The sequence below is a fragment of the Pipistrellus hanaki genome, assembly GCF_964339955.1.
Source record: "Pipistrellus hanaki genome assembly, chromosome: 2".
In the NCBI taxonomy this organism is placed as follows: Eukaryota; Metazoa; Chordata; class Mammalia; order Chiroptera; family Vespertilionidae; genus Pipistrellus; species Pipistrellus hanaki.
In genome coordinates, this window is record NC_140504.1 from 50,345,473 (window position 1) to 50,362,785 (window position 17,313).

At 37.1% G+C, this 17,313-nt stretch overlaps 1 protein-coding gene across 2 annotated transcripts in view; it reads left to right on the top strand.

The window, feature by feature from the left end:
- OSBPL11 (oxysterol binding protein like 11) overlaps nt 1–17,313 on the top strand; it is an 81,297-nt gene that overhangs the window by 48,698 nt on the left and 15,286 nt on the right. For both annotated transcript variants that reach the window (XM_084871609.1, XM_084871610.1), the window contains 4 exons: nt 298–443; nt 6,143–6,283; nt 9,934–10,432; nt 14,471–14,657. In XM_084871609.1, the coding sequence (XP_084727735.1) occupies nt 298–443; nt 6,143–6,283; nt 9,934–10,432; nt 14,471–14,657 (973 nt within the window). The remainder of the gene's footprint in view (nt 1–297; nt 444–6,142; nt 6,284–9,933; nt 10,433–14,470; nt 14,658–17,313) is intronic.

Consider the following 17,313-nt stretch of genomic DNA (forward strand, 5'->3'; position numbering starts at 1 on the left):
GGATGAGAATGTGCTTTGTGATTCACAGATTTGCCCAAGAAGTGAGTTCAGTCCTGTTCAGGGTTGATTCTTTTAAAAGGTGATATCTGTTTTCAAGTTGCAAATTACTCTTTTGTAAAACACCAATCATGGTGCGCATGCTAATGAGCTACCTATGGCTGTCTTGGCAGTCTCTTAACAGGTTGAATTGCTTTTAGTCTTGTAGGCTCAAAACAAAATTGTTTAATAAAATCTACATCTGCTGAACTTTCCAGATTATGAGCAAGTTTCAGGGAAAGTTTTCTCTTGCTTCATCAGGAACGACAATCGAGTGGTTAGAACCAAAGATACCTTTATCAAACCACTATAAAAATGGAGCTGACCAGCCCTTTGCGGCCGAGCAGAGTAAGCCAATGGCAGTCCCAGAAGAGCAGTGTGTTGCGGAATCTGGACTATTAGCAAGGGTAAGGTAATATGAAAATATAATTTTGGTGTAAAATTAGAAGCCACTCAAGAGGGGTCAGTTCTCTGTTCGTTGTCAGGGTGTGCAGGGCAACCTAACACCAGAGCAACATTCTTGCAGACTCTACCTGCTTTGACTTTGGAAGAGGTCTGTTGTATAAAACTTATGCATATTGAGTTTTCCATGTTAAATTATGTGCCCTTTTCAGTTTTGGTTACTTTTGCTTGATAAAAATGTATTTAAAGATTGAAATTGCACATTTTTCTTTTTCTAGAAAATAGCTTATCTAATATATGATTATTTGCATGTTTCTCTCTTCCAATTCTTAATTTAACATTATTTACTAGATTTTATTATGTTTACAGGTTTAAAGGTTTACTATTACTTTTTTTTTATAGTGAGCACTTTACCAAACCAAATTTTGAAAGTGTTATTCTACTTAAAATAGCACATAGTCTTAAGGTTTGGTATTTTTTATAAAGTACTAGCTATCCCACATTTCTCAGAAGCTGGAGTATTTTATTCTATTTATAATTCCACCACTGTAGCAAATGATACTGGGTGTTTTTTGGGGTTTTTTTTGCCTTTTGGATTCACATTTGTTATTTTTATGGTTATCATAATTACAGAGATAGTGTGTTTTTTTAAGCTCTTTTTACTTGATATTTCTCATAAGCACTCTTCCTATGTTATTTTGGCTTATATAATTAAAGGTTGAAACAGGCTACTGAATATCTAGGTTTTTATTTTTTTATTACAGTAGCACTCTATCATCTTGTCTACTTTTTTAACCCTCCTTTTTATTTGTATTATATTTCTAGGCTATATTTCTAAGTAGAATTATTGAGTCAAGAGTAATGCACAGTTTATGGCAATTTGTATATTAGCAGATTACTTCTTAAAGAAATGACACAAGAAACTTTTTTGTTGTTAATCCTCATCCGAGGATATATTTTCCATTGAATATTTTTAGAGTGTGGAAGGAAGGGGGAGAGACATGGAGAGAGGAACATCAATATGAGAGAGACAAATCAATTGGTTGCTTTCCACACTTGACTGTGTCCAGGGATTGAGTCTACAACCAAGATACGTGCCCTTGACCGGAATTGAACCCATGACACTTCAGTCCACAGACCAAAGCTCTATCCACTAAGCAAAACCGGCTAGGGCTGACACAGGGACTTCTAAAGCTGGTGCCCTGGCCCGTGTGGCTCAGTTAGTTGAGCGTCATCCCATGCACCACAGGGTTGTCAGTTCAATTCACATTCAGGGCATATGACCCAGGTTGTGGGTTTGATACCCGGTCAGGGTGTGTGCAGGAGGCAACCGATTGATATTTTTCACATCAATATTTTTCTCCCTCCCTCTCCCCCTCCTCTCTCTAAAGTCAATAGAAACACATTTTCAAAAACAAAATAAAACTGACAAAGGCCTTGACTTAAGGAGGCAGGCAGAGTGGGCAAGAGAGAAGAAAAAAGTATATAATGCTGAGATTTTTTTCCCCTATAACTTTTTTCGACAAGGTCATTTGTGGAGTCGATCAGTAAATATTAAGCTATGTAGTAATATATGGCAAGTCCAATGTTAAGAATTAGAGGAGACACAAAAATAGATGACTGCTCTTTTAACGGAAGAGATTTGGAATCACAGCACATGTACTGAAAAACGGAGGTGAAGCAGTATTTGTTCTTAATTAACATTGTTTAGACTACTGGGCTATGGGCATTCAGAAAAAGAGCTGTACTGGTTAGAGTGTATAAGAAATGCTTTGGAGGGAAGCGCTCTTGGGCTCTGAAAGGAGACGGATTCGAAGAGGAATGGTGGGGGAGTCTTAAAGATGGAGATGGCACAAGCAGGGAGGATGCGTGCCTGGTGGCTTTGAACCCAGACCTTGGCTTTCACTGCCGTGGGCCGATTGACCCCTCTTGGCCTCAGCTTTCTCATTTGTAAAGCAGGGATGATGATGATGCCGTGTAAGATGGTTATGAAGATAAATTTAGCAGGGCACCTGGTTTATGGAAAACGACCACAGGGTTGTTGGCTTTTACAAATCCAATGACCATCCATGCTGCATTCTGCGTGGAATGATAATCTCTGGAGTATTGCTCCATAGAATACAGTGTAAGCTGTGCCCAGAGGAGAATAAAAATCTTATAGAATAATTTTGTCTTAAATGTGATATATATATATATATATATATAACAGGGTCATGAGCATGGGGGGAGGGATGCTTTGTTTAAGAAGGCACTTGTAATTAAAGTGTGGATAGAAGGTATAGAAGTTGAAGTGAAGACAAATGAATAGGTAACATGCACCTCAAATGAAAAATCAGTTGGACTTATAATTGACTGGATATAAGGTTGGATCAAAGATGATCCCAAGTTTTTTAGCCTAAATGATTAGATAAGATTGTGGTGCCAGTCACAAAGCTAGGAAAATTAGGAAGAAAGCTTTTTGAGAAAAAAGGTTTAGTATGATTTATGAATATAGTTGGATTTTATGTGAAAAGAGGATAAGTGATTATAAATATATATAAAAAGCAGTTGGAAATGATGAAATTAAAGCTTTGGAGAGAGATTAGGACTTGAGATATAATTTGCAAGTCAAAAAACTGTAAGCAATAGATTATATACTCCATCTTTATTCTTCTAAATGAGAATACAAAACGTGCTGGCGGTCAGGATAGAGGCATATGTTGGAGATGCAGCACAGAGGTAGGGAGGAGAAGATTGTTATATTTTCAAATCTTTTGAAATGTTGAGTAGACATGCCGAAACTGATTTGGCTCAGTGGTAGAGCGTCGGTCTGCGGACTGAAGGGTCCCGGGTTCGATTCCGGTCAAGGGCATGTACGTTGGCTGCGGGCACATCCCCAGTAGGGGATGTGCAAGAGGCAGCTGGTCGATATTTCTCCCTCATCGACGTTTCTGGCTTTCTATCTCTCTCCCTTCCTCTCTGTAAAAACTCAATAAAATATATTGGGGGAAAAAAAGAAATGTTGAGTAGACAAATTATATCACATGTAAGTAGAAAAAATTAATACATATTTTACTAAATTACAAGACATTAGACTTAATTGAATACATCATAATAGACATGAATATAAAAAATTCACATATGCCTTTTTTTGAAATATGAGTGTTGATGCAAGTTGGAGATACATAGCTGTGGAGGTTTCGTGTCAGGCAATGGAGTAAATAAACCCCATGAGGCTAAAATGAAGATCCTGGTTCTGTTGTGCCCAAGTCAGGAATCAGGACAGAAAATGTGTGTGTGTGTTTGCCATGCAATCTCCAGATTGAATGAATTCCTTGTTCTACACTATTTGCTAACCATTCTGGTTTTGTAGGGATTTTATACATTTGGAATTTATTTGAAATTTGGCAATGCTTTATTTATTTTATTCTTTTACCTTAAGCTTTTCTTTAGAAAGACATGGTGACCTATAAGAAGAGCCATTTTAAAAAGAAAGGAGACCTTCCAAGTTTTTTCATTCATACCAGGTTTTAGAATCAGTATTCAATAGAATTCCTTTTTTTTTTTTTTTCTATTCTAATAAGTGAGTTGACTATTTTTATAAATACAATAAAAACTATATTTCTTTAAATAGGTTTTCTGCCAGATTATACTGTATTTCTTTAATTTAATACTCTTTTCATTAGGGGAAACTGCAACGTAAACTTTATCTTGTATAATCATGTCAGGGTTACATTTGCATTATTAATCTGTGTCTTAGGTTATGACCCCAATGCAGTGGTACCTAGTCAGAGGACTGGAGAACATTATATAACCAGGACCTGTTAGGTTGTGTGGTGTGTTTTCAACTTTTCTCAAGTGAATAATTATTATAGTTAATATCCATACAGAGAGGGGGGGATAATCAACCCCTCCGCCCCTGTTTTATGATGAATAAACTTTCCCAAGAATGTTTACGTAAACTATATTGTGCAAATGACTTAGGATAGATAACAGGAAATACTTCATGGAAAGACTTCCTAGTCATTGAAAGGAGGAAGTGAGAAAGCCTTTGAAATTTCTCTTCAAGCTCTAAAAAACAGAAGTAATTCTGATTTGTACAAACAATAATTGTGTAGTCTTAACAAGAGGAAATAAACTAAGCCATTAATTGATTTATCAGAATTTGAACAGATACAGATTTCCTTGGTAGAAGAAAAGAGGAGGAAAAAAGGAGAAAGAGGTAGAAGAATGGCTAGAAACCCACTACCCTTTAACTCTGTCACTATGTTTAATATTTTGTTGTGAGTATTTTGAGAGAACATTAAGTTCTTGATTTTGTGCCTGATTAGGATTGGTTTTCTCTGCCTAGCTACACAAAATAGATTAACTTCTTGGATGATAGGATTTGGTTATGGGACGAGAAAACCAAAGGCAGGGACATCTTTAAAAAGGAAAGTTATGCCTGACTGACAGCATGACTCAGTAGTTGAGCATCGACCTATGAACCAAGAGGTCACTGTTCAATTCCCAATCAGGGCACATGCCCAGGTTGTGGGCTCTATCCCCAGTGTGGGGCATGCAGGAGGCAGCTGATGATGATTCTCTCTCATCATTGATGTTTCTGTCTTTCTCTACTTCTCCCTTCCTCTCTCTGAAATCACTAAAAATCTATATATTTTTAAAAAGAAGGAAATCTTGTCTTAACAAAAGGAAGGTTATTTCCTTTTTAAAATCCTCATAACTTAAAATCTAATACAGTACTAAAGGCAATATACATGTCTTGCATTGAGGTAGTAAGAAGAGATACCATGAGAGAGATGGGACACCACCCCCAGGTAAACATGGAAAGTGACATGTGATAAGATTCTTTAGAATTTTGGGATTTGAAACTGGTATTGATGTTTAAATAGAAATAAATAAGAAATTAAGTTTCTTTAAACCAATTATTTGGAGCTAAGACCTTATTGAGGTAAAGGTAGACATTTTCAGTTTTCCAAGGGTTTTTTGATTGACTAACTGGCTGACTGACTGACAGACTGAAGAGCTGAGCAAAGAACTTTTTGTGGTATTAATAAGGCATGAGGGTCCTGGCTGGTGTGGCTCAGTTGGTTGGGCATCCTATACACCTGGTTGGAGTGCAAGCAGGAAATAACTGAAGTTTCTCTTCCTCTCCCTCCTTGCCTTCCTCTCTAAGATCAATTTAAAAAAGAAGAAGGCGTGAGTAACTGCAGGATTTCCATACCCTAGGTTTCTTCCTGACAACTCCAAGAATGAATGAGTATAGATTATAATAGTTAAATTTGACATGCACAGTCACTTTTAAATTTTACGTTTTTAGTTTTAGTTTAGAATAGGACAAATATTTGTCTCAAAATATCTTGAAAAAAACTTAAGTTATAGGTAGTGGTGGTATTCCCAGGTAGGTGGTCAATGCCTTACAAAGCCCGAGATTCATAAGTGACATTTTTCACTCTTTTTGAAATACCCTAATTTTGCAACATATATATATATATTATATGATATATATGGCAAAATCTTAAAAAGAGTTCAGCATCAGCAATAATGGGTTCATTGAAGTAAATCTATTCTATGACGAGGTGTTGGAAGTTACATTTGTAAAAAGATTTTTGCCCGTTCTCGGATTGATTTAGGCCCAACATAAATGTCTTCAAGTCTGATGTTTAAACTTTTTCTTGAAGGATATGAATAAGCATTTGTAACAATGGACTTGTTTTGCATCAAGGAACCTGAAGAAATAAATACAGATGATGAGGTGGAGGATACTTATGACAACAAGGAGGAAGACCTGGGAGCTGTGGAAGAGCAACGCAGTGTTATCCTACATCTCTTGTCACAGCTCAAGCTGGGCATGGACTTAACAAGAGTAAGTAATGGGATAAACTGTCTGTGGAGGTCATTGGTCAGGACTATACCTGCTATACCTGCAATCATTAATGTTGTCAGGGCTTTTTAGTCTTTATGAGTTTGTTTCTTAGTCTCTTGATCAGCATTTCTTAATTTTCAATAAAGTAATTTCTTATTTTAAAAAATATTACCAGCAGGAAGTTTCTTAGCAAATGAGGACTTACAGTTTTCTTGTTTCTGTACAAAATTAAAAGGGTCCATTGGTAGACAGAACTGAAATCTAAAGAAAAGGATGGTCCTAGCCACCTTGGCTCAGTGGTTAGACCGTCAGCCTGTATACCAGAGGGTCCTGGATTCAATTCTGGTCAAGGGCACATGCCCCTGTTGCAGGCTCTATCCCTATCCTCCCTGGCCCCAGTGTGCAGGAGGCAATCAATTGATGTTTCTCTCTCTGTGTCTTTCTCCCTTCCACCGTCTCTGAAAATCGATGGAAAAAATATCCTCGGGTGAGGATTAACAAAAAAGAAAAAGAAAAGGATGTATAACCCCACAAAACCATGAAAGGCATTGATACTTCTACTTTACTCTTACTTCCCATGTTGGATAGCACATTTTGGGTATTATCTATAACAAACATTTTCTGTAAAGGACCAGAAAGTAATTATTTTTTGGCTATGTGGGCATAGGTCTCTGTTGGAACTACTTAACTCTGCCTTAGTATCCATAGATAATATGTTGAATTGGGCATGGCTATGTTTTAACTAAACTTTATATATAAAAGCAGGATGCCAGATTTGACAAAAGGCCATACATAGGTTGCAGACTATGTCTGAATTAACTAGATAGTGGGAATCTTTTCACAATATATGTGTATATAAAATTACCATAATATATACTTAATATATCTTATAGCCAAAACTGGTTTGGCTCAATGGATAGAGCGTTGGCCTGTGGACTGAAAGGTCCCGGGTTCGATTCCTATCAAGGGCATGTACCTGGGTTGCGGGCACATCCCCGGTAGGGGGTGTGCAAGAGGCAGCTGATTGATGATTCTCTCTCATCAATGTTTCTAACTCTCTGTCCCTCTCTCTTCCTCTCTATAAAAAAATCAATAAAATATATATTTTTTTAAATATCTTACAGTTTTGTCAGTTATACCTCAATGAAACTGGTGGCGGGGGAGGGAGGGAGTGTGGTCTGAAGACCAGTTAGAATCACCATTACCTGAGAACTTGTTAGAAATGCAGAATCGTAGCCTCCAATCCCAGACTCAGAGGACCAGGTACCACATTTAATAAGACTCCAAGGTGACTCGTGTATACATTAAAGTGTGATTAGCACTGATCTATAGTTTTAATTTTAAGCCAATCTTCTCCATTCCTAGATTATTTAATTAGTATGCCTTAATTTGTTTTTAACAGTTAATCTATGTCAATTTAAAAAAATAATCAGGGTTACCCCTAGCTGGTTTGGTTCAGTGGATAAAGCGTTGGCCTGAACACCAAAGGGTCCCGGGTTCTAGTCAAGGTCATGTATCTTGGTTGCAGGCTCCTCCCTGGCCCCGGCCCTGATCGGGGCTCATATAAGAAGCAACCAGTCAATGTGTTTCTCTCACATTAGTGTTCCCTCTGTCTTTCCCTCTTCCTTCCACTCTCTCTCAAAATCAATGGGAAAAGATCCTCGGTTAAGGATTTTATACACACACACACACACACACACACACACACACACACACACAAAATCATGTTTAAAACCTATATGTGTCAAATATTTACTACTGTGGATTATGTACTTTGAATTACTACTGATATTACTTTGCATTAGTATGGCATTACAAAATTGACTTATGAAGTGTATTTCAAATTGAGGTTTTTTTATGCCAGTGAAATAGTGAAAGTAGGTTAAAAGGTTCTTCGATTCAGCAAATTATTCATCTGAAGATATAATTTGAATAGAAAGCACATTGCCTTTTATATTCATTTAGAAGTATTTCAAATTTTGAAAAAACACATTTATTTGTTTTCTTAAACTTACAGTCATTTTAAGAAGGGTTTAAAAGTAAGTGGATTGGGGAGTACACTTCTAGTTGCTAGATTGAATGCTGCCCGATTCATGGATCACTTAATAAAGCCAATTAAAGCTTAAAATAAAATAAAAATGATGGAATTAATAGCCTGCTAAGAAGCAGACATTTTTTGGAATTAATAAAGAAGCCATTAACCTTTCATCTTCATCTAACAACATCTCAACTGGGTATCTTTTTTTTTAATGTATTTTATTAATTTTTTTATAGAGAGGAAGGGAGAGAGATAGAGAGCTAGAAACATCGATGAGAGAGAAACATCAACCAGCTGCCTCTTGCACACCCCCTACTGGGGATGTGCCCACAACCCAGGTACATGCCCTTGACCGGAATCGAACCTGGAACCTTTCAGTCCGCAGACCGACGCTCTACCCACTGAGCCAAACTAGTTTCGTCAGTATTTACATTTTTATTCCAGAAATTATTTTCATATTAGTAGTTCAGAAAAGACTGTTAGTTCTAAAATTAGTTATAATGAGAAATCACATAAGGGAGTTGCTGTCCTTTAGTAGACTTAGGTACATAAGGTATAAGTACAGTGTTGTGGTTTATGAGGCATAAGACATTTGAAAAGAATGTGCTGTGATAGTAATGCAGATGGTTAAGCGCTCTCTTGGCGTGAATAACTGGGTATAATATACTTTTCCCACATTTGTGCCTTGTTAATTTAAAAGACGCATAGCTCTTGCTCATCTGGCTCAGTGGATAGAGCCTGCAGACTGAAAGGTCCAGGGTTCGATTTCGGTCAAGGGCACATGCCAGTTGCGGGCTTGATCCCCAGGGTGCGGCGTGGCATGCAGGAGGCTGCCAATCAATGATTCTCATCATTGATGTTCTGTCTCTTTCTCCCTCTCCCTTCCTCTCTGAAATCAATAAAAATATGTACTTTTTAAAAAGAAAAAGATGTATATATAACCCTGGCTGGTGTTGTTCAATTGGTTGGAGTGTCATTCCATACACCAAAAGGTTGCAGTATTGAAAACTCATATTTTTCAGTTCTCTGAAATCTTGAATTATTTTTTTTATACTTTTTTATTGATTTTTCACATAGAGGAAGAGAGAGGGATAGAGAGTTAGAAACATTGATGAGAGAGAATCATCGATCAGCTGCCTCTTGCACACCCCCCACTGGGGATGTACCCGCAACCAAGGTACATGCCCTTGACCGGAATTGAACCCGGGACATTTCAGTCCTCAGGCCGACGCTCTATCCACTGAGCCAAACCGGTCCCTGCTGAAATCTTGAATTATTTCATTGGTAATTTTCTCTCCTCCATTTTTTTTGCTGCTCTCTCTCTCTCAAACTCTTATTAGATGGCTTTTGGACTCCCCGGTTCTCTCTCTTTCTCTTTTTCTTCTTCCTTTCTCTCCACTTGGGAAGATTTTTGTTTCCTGTTAAGCATGCTTTTTAAAAAAATCTTAAAATTTTATTTATTTATGTATAATTGGTAAAACCAATACTTATTTTCTAATGAGCTTTGTGGCTTTGTGTTTAATAACCATTTAGGCTAAAATGTTTTCTGAGATAAGAATAGTTACCTACATTGGATTAACATTTCTTTATTTTGTTGTTTTTATTGTTCTAGGTGGTGCTTCCTACATTTATCCTAGAGAAGCGTTCCTTGCTGGAAATGTATGCAGACTTTATGTCTCATCCCGATCTGTTTATAGCCATCACTAATGGAGCCACAGCTGAGGACAGGATGATTCGTTTTGTTGAGTACTACCTTACCTCATTTCATGAAGGCCGTAAGGGAGCCATTGCTAAGAAACCGTACAATCCTATCATTGGAGAAACATTTCACTGTTCCTGGAAGATGCCAAAAAGCGAGGTAGCATCCAGTGTTACAAGCAACTCTTCCACCCAGGCAGTCCCAAATCATGCTCCTCCATCAGAGGAGGCTGGAAGCCAGGTGGGACCAGACTGCTATACAGTCAGATTTGTTGCTGAACAGGTTTCCCATCATCCTCCAGTATCAGGATTTTACGCAGAATGTGCAGAGAGGAAGATGTGCGTAAATGCGCATGTCTGGACTAAGAGCAAATTCTTAGGCATGTCGATAGGCGTGACGATGGTTGGAGAAGGTAAGTAGGAAATTTGTTCGCCAATTTTTAATATCAAATTATAATCTTAAAGTTTGGGAATCTAAATAAATGTGAATTATAAACTTGAAATGTTATGTGTACTACTCCCCCCCCCCCCCCCCATTTTCTAGTATGTTACAGAATGCTGGTGGGGAGAGGGGGCATATTAATGAAAAATATAAATTCTATTACATTTTTTCCTGATTTTAAATGTAAAACATTTTTATTGTAGAAAACTTAGCAGAGTATCAAGGAGGAAATAAGAGCATCTCTAATCCTTCCATTCAGAAATGGATAAATTTTGCTAACATTTTGTAATTTTGAGTGTGTGTATGTTCATACTTTTATTTTAGTTTTATAAACTTAGGACTAATTCTGTCCATATAGTTTTCTTTCCCACTTATTTTTACACTAAATATTAATTTTTTATGTCACTGATAATACTTTAAAATATATTTTTTCATTATTATAAAAAGCACTCAAGAAATATCTTATAGATAAATCTTCATCTTTTCTATTTCTTTTAAATATATCCACATTTGTAAGGAGATATTAATAGACTATTTTAAAATACATCGCCAAACTTTAATTCTACTTCAGCTAAAGATTATGAAAAAATAATTTAGGAAATACAGTGTTTTTTGGCCAAGAATACCTAAACAAAACAAAAAAAGCGTCCACAGAAATCATTGCAGAATTACTGCAAATATAGGGTGGGTCAAAAGTATTATAAGTTTACAGTTGTTTGTATGGAAAATAATACAATGATAATAATATAAGAATAAACTCTTTTGCATACTCAAAATTGTAAACCTACTTTTATCCTACCCTGTATAAAGGCAGAAAAAAGTACCATTTTAATGTTAAGGGAACACCATTATTCATAGAATAATTTGTTCTGAATGTAAACTTAACAGCGTAGGACATAATTAAGCCTATAGCTCTAACATTTTGAGATTGTGTAATTGTAGCTGCAAAGAAAATATTTTATCCCCGTTCCAGTTTTTCCTGCAGTATTTTTAACATCTGTTGTAAGTCTAACCATTTTCCAGATAATGTTTCAAACTAAACAAGAGTTTTATAACATTAGAAAATATTTTAATAGTTTAAAAATAAAGTTTGCCACCTATAGCTTTTAACATTAGCCCTGACCTCTTCATAAATACATTTATTTATTTCATAGATTAAAAAACTGAAGTCTGGATGATGGGCTGTGTCTTGGTAATTCAGGTTAAGAAAGGCACAGCCAGAGGGAGGCAGAGAACCTCATTCTTTGGCCCGTTATTCCTCAGGACATTCTCTTATCAGCTCACATAACAAGGAAACTGGTAATGATAGCCTCTCCCTCTCCATGAAAGGAAATACCTCAAGATCTGAGGAAAACATTAATATCTTAACCATGCGTTAATTGTGGAAGAGATATATAATAGATAATTTTTTATTATTTAAATCTTAATTATATATTCATGAATCATCTTTTAGAAATTAAATTGTTATTGGTTACCCTCAAAAGAAAGTAAATTAAATAATAGAATGGAACTTACGACAATTCATTTTGCTCCTACAGCAGCTATGCTTTTTATTTTATTATTTTTTAAAAATATATTTTTATTGATTTCAAAGAGGATAGGATAGGGAGAAAGAGATAGGAACATCAGTGATGAGAGAGAATCATTGATTGGCTGCCTCTCCGTTAAAGATCAAGGCTGCAACTCAACTCAGCATGTCCCCTGACTAGGAATCAAACTGTGACATCCTGGTTCATAGGTTGACGCTCAATCTCTGAATCACACCAGCCGGGCAGAAGCCATGTTTTTATTTAATAGTTGAAGAAAATTCTGTTTATTAGATAAAAGATATTTTAGAATTCTTTGGATCTCAGTTGTTTTTACTAGTGTCTTATCACATACATTTGAAACTGGGTGTTTATTTCTTCAGGTCTTAAATTCCACAGTGTATGCCATCATACTTATGTGAAATGTATTCTTAGAAATCAAAGATTCTAAATCCAGTTTATAAGATCATATATTTTTAGAAAAGTCATAAAAATATCTTTTTCAACTTCGAGTTAATCAATTTATTATTAAACACTTGAAGTATACCCAAGTAAATTATGTCTCTGACATCTCCCATTATATTATATATAAACATCTTATAGTCAGAACCATATCCCCTATGAAATGGCTCAATAATTCTTGATTTATTGTTGCCCTTTATGAAAACTACTAAGGGTGCCTGACTGGCGTTGAGCATTGACCTATGAACCAGGAGGTCACAAGTTCGATTCCCAGTCAGGGCACACGCCCAGGTTGCAAACTCGATCCCCAGATCCCCATTACGGGGCATGCAGGAGGCAGCCAATCCATGGTTCTCTCTTATCATGATGTTTCTATCTCTCTTTCTCTCCCTTCTGCTCTGAAATCAATAAAAAATATACTTCTTAAAACTAAGGGCAATAAAAAAAAAGTTGGTTACTACATGTAAAGTAGACTCTCAGATTGTCTATTTGCTTATCCTAAAAGTATACTATGTTAAAATATTTATTGTAGCTCTTGCCCTAATTTGTGAATATTAAGAACAGAGTACTTAATGAGCATTCATTAAGAGAGAGATACTGGAACAGTTCAGACCAGTGGTACATATCCAGTTCAGTAATTATTTTGATGTTAACTAGATAATAAGCTAAAGTTGGTAATAGAGCTCAAGTCTTCTTAGAGTCTCTTTAATTATTTAGTACTAGTGCCCTGGTGCACGGATTCATGCACATTGAAAGGAGATTAATTAGAAAGTGGCTGGCAGGACAGGACTGCACGAGATAGGCCGGGCACGCCCTGGAGCCAGCCTTCCACAGTCCCTCCCCAGCCAGCCGCATCTGGGGTGGCGCCATGGCTCGAAGGGCGTCTGCTGAGTGAGCGGGGTCCCTCCAGAAGGTGGGGTCACTTGGCCTGGCCTGCGGGAATTGGGCTGAAACCGGCTCTTCAACATCCCCCAAGGGGTGTCCTGGATTGCAAGGAGGTTCTCAGGCAACACACCCAGAATCAGGCTCCTTCCTCCCTGTTTCTGGGGTGTGTTACCTGAGAACCGCTGCTGCCGAGTCACCACAGCTCAGCAGCTCCTGCATTGATTGTCTGCCCCCTGGTGGTCATTGTGCATCATAGCCACTGGACAGATGATCCCTTAGCCTTTTATATATATAGATAGATTAATTAGTCATTAATTTAATTCCCTTTTTATATGTTTTTTTAAACTTCTTAATATAGCATCACTTAATATGTAACAAGCCCACTTAGAGCTCTATATTTTTTTGAAAACTACCACTTCTGTCTCTTGTAACTTTACCATAAATACTTCAAAATTTGGCAAACAGAATTTTGATGACCATAGTTTTGTCACAAAATTTCATTTTTTCCTTAATATATATAAAATAGAATGAAGAACACTTTTCATCATACCATCTGAGATTTTAAGGTCTATGATTCTATAATATTAAACAAAGTTATTTCCAAACTGCTGAAAAAGTTGTTAATACTAGTTACTTTTTGTAATATTTTTTAAAATATATTTTATTGATTTTTTGCAGAGAGGAAGAGGGAGAGAGAGAGAGCTAGAAACGTCGATGAGAGAGAAAACATGGACCAGCTGCCTCTTGCACACCCCCTACTGGGGATGTCAGTATGGCTTTGGCATACTTTTTGTAATATTTAATAATTATCAAATCTTAGCATGGCCTTAAACTCTGACGTAAGGTTTTTATTTTTTATTTTTAGGATTGTTAGAGGGAACTCTTGTACTATTTCCACTGAACATTATCTGGGTCTATGAACCCCACAGAAATAGTGAGGTCACAGTGGAAGTAATCGTGATTCATTATTAGCAAGAATTGGTGTCCAATACAATTGTAAACGAAGCCAATTTCATCCAAAGTTAAATAAAAATTAAGCAAAATTATGTTTATTTACTTGACTGGAGAAAACATAATGTGGATTTTTCATAGCTGTATTTTTACGATAGTAACAATCTTCATGTTCTTATATTTAGGTATCCTGAGTCTATTGGAGCATGGAGAAGAGTATACATTTTCTCTACCTTGTGCATTTGCCCGGTCGATTTTAACTGTTCCTTGGGTGGAACTGGGTGGCAAAGTCAGTGTCAACTGTGCAAAAACTGGTTATTCAGCCAGCATCACTTTTCACACTAAGCCATTTTATGGTGGCAAACTACACCGGTAAGAACATTGTAATGATATCTGGCTCTTATTCTATCAGTTTGTTATAACTCCTTTTCTGCTTTGTTTTATGTGAAATGGGGTTGGATTTTTATTCATGTTTATTTTAACTCCTTTTCTGCTTTGTTTTATGTGAAATGGGGTTGGATTTTTATTCATGTTTATTTTTTAATATATTTCATCTTTCAAGGCATTCTGGAAATCATGACCTGGTTTAACAAATAGTGACAGATCTATCTACTCTTGTAAAATTTTCCTGGTTAAATAGCTAACAAGATGTAGAATAGAATCAATAACATGAATATGCAGCTTCTGGCACAAATTCTGCTTTTAAAAGGGATTTAAACTTGGGTCCAGATCTCCGTGGAGGCAGCTATTGCTTCAGGTTAGTGTAAAAAATGCATCTAGCCATTAGAAATAGTTCAAGAAGTACAATGAGCCAAAACCAGTTTGGCTCAGTGGATTGAGTGTCAGTCTGTGAACTGAAAAGTCCTGGGTTCGATTCCAGTCAGGGACATGTACATTGGTTGCGGGCACATCCCCAGTGGGGGGGTGTGCAGGAGGCAGCTGGTCAATGTTTCTCTCTCATCAATGTTTCTAGCTCTCTATCTCTCTCCTTACCTCTCTGTAAAAAATCCAATGAAATATATATTTTTTTTAAAAAAGAAGAAGAAGTACAATGAAGGAAGCTAGTGTCTTTAAGCACCAGTATTGAATTGTGTCTTTGTTTTAATTCCATTAATTGGAGTTGGACAATTATGTAATTTTTTTTCGTGGCTTATTGGTCTCTTAAGCACTAGTCCAGATCACCCAAACTATATGAGGGCAAGCTTTCTAATAAGATCCTCAAAAGAAGACTGACTCTTTCCTTAAGCTTTATTTTTTTTTCTAAATATTTTTATTGATTTCAGAGAGGAAGGGAGAGAGAGAAGGAGAGGGAGAGGGAAACTGAAACAATGATCAGAGAGAGTCATTGATCGGCTACCCTCTGCACGCCCCCCACTGGGGTTCAAGCCCACAACCTGGGCATGTGTCCTTGACCAGAATCAAACCCAGGACTCTTCAGTCTGCTGGCCAATGCTCTATCCACTGAGCAAAATGGCTAGGGCTTTCCTTAAACTTTGATGTCTATTATGAGGTATCACTGAAGAAGGGATAGTCTTCTTTTTCTACAAAGTTTTTATTGAAGAATAACGCACATACAAAAGTATACAAGTTAATTTGACTTTGTGCGTATTTGAGCACTTTGATTTAGACATGGAACATTACTGACATCCCAGAGTCCTTCCTCCTGTCCTATTACAGTTATGCAGATATACACATAACACCCACACACTCTTAACTACTTACATTCTTCCCACTTAAAGTAGCCACTATCTGATTTCTAACACTGTAGATGAATTTTGCCGGTTTTTGAAATCTACATAAATAAAATCATATACTATGTGTTTTTTCATACCTGACTCATTTTGCTCAAATTATGTTTTTGAGATTTATCCATGTAAAGTGGTAGTTTATTCTCCTTACTGACTTTTTTTTTCTATTGTATGACTGCCACAATTTATAGTGCTGCTAGGTCAGTGTTTGGTGAACATATGTATGAATTTATGAGGTAGATATGTAGGAGTGGAATTGCTGGTTGTAGGGTATGAAGTTGAACTTTATTAGATATTGCCAGTTTCTTTTTTTATTGATTTCAGAAAAGGAGAGGGTGAGTGAGATAGAAACATCAATGATGAGAGAGAATCATTGATCAGCTGCCTCCCCTTCTGGGGATTGGGCCAGCAACCCGGGTATGTATCCTGATAGGGAATCCAACCATCATATCCAAGTTTGTGAGTCATTGCTCAACCGCTGAGCCACACCAGCTGGGTACTGCCAATTTTTCTTAAGTGGGTATACCAAAATACTCTCCCTTCAATCCTGTATGAGACTTTTAGGTATCAATACATATAGTTATTTTACTTTCTCATTGAATGAGTAGTATTCAACAATCTTAGAAGTGGAAAGAAAGACTAATTAGCTCCCAGGCATTGAATAAGCCTTTAATTTACGGATTCCAAAACACTGAAGCAGATAATTAAAAAAAAAAAAAAAAAAAATGCAGATCACCCAAACAGAACCACTAGACGTTGTCAGAACCCTTACAGGAGGTGGTTCACACTCTGTTATATGTACTTCTACTTAATCTCCTTATAGTAATCACAGGATTCAAACCTTAAAATTAGAAGGGACTTTAGAAGTCAATTAGAAGGGACTTTAGAAGTCATTTACTAGTCACATAAATCCCTCCGCTGCGCCAACAAGCCATGCCCACCAGCCAATCAGGAGTGACTATGCAAATTAACCCAACAAATAGGGTGGCGGCCACAGAGCTATAGCAAACAGGAGGCTTGGATTGCCCCCAGCGATAGAGGAAGCCAAGCGTCCCGCCCACCCTGGCTGGCCCAGGCCTCTACTTAAGGCTACAAAGTTTCAATTATAGAAGATAAATAAATTCCAGATACCAGGGCCTCTGCTTGGGTCGATAGGGGCGTAGAGGGTGGGCAGCCTGCAAACCACCACAGGCCCCTCGCCCAGGCTGCCCCACATCCCAAGGAAACCCCCACCCTGATCCGGGACACCCTCCAGGGCAAACCAACCAGCCCCCACCCGT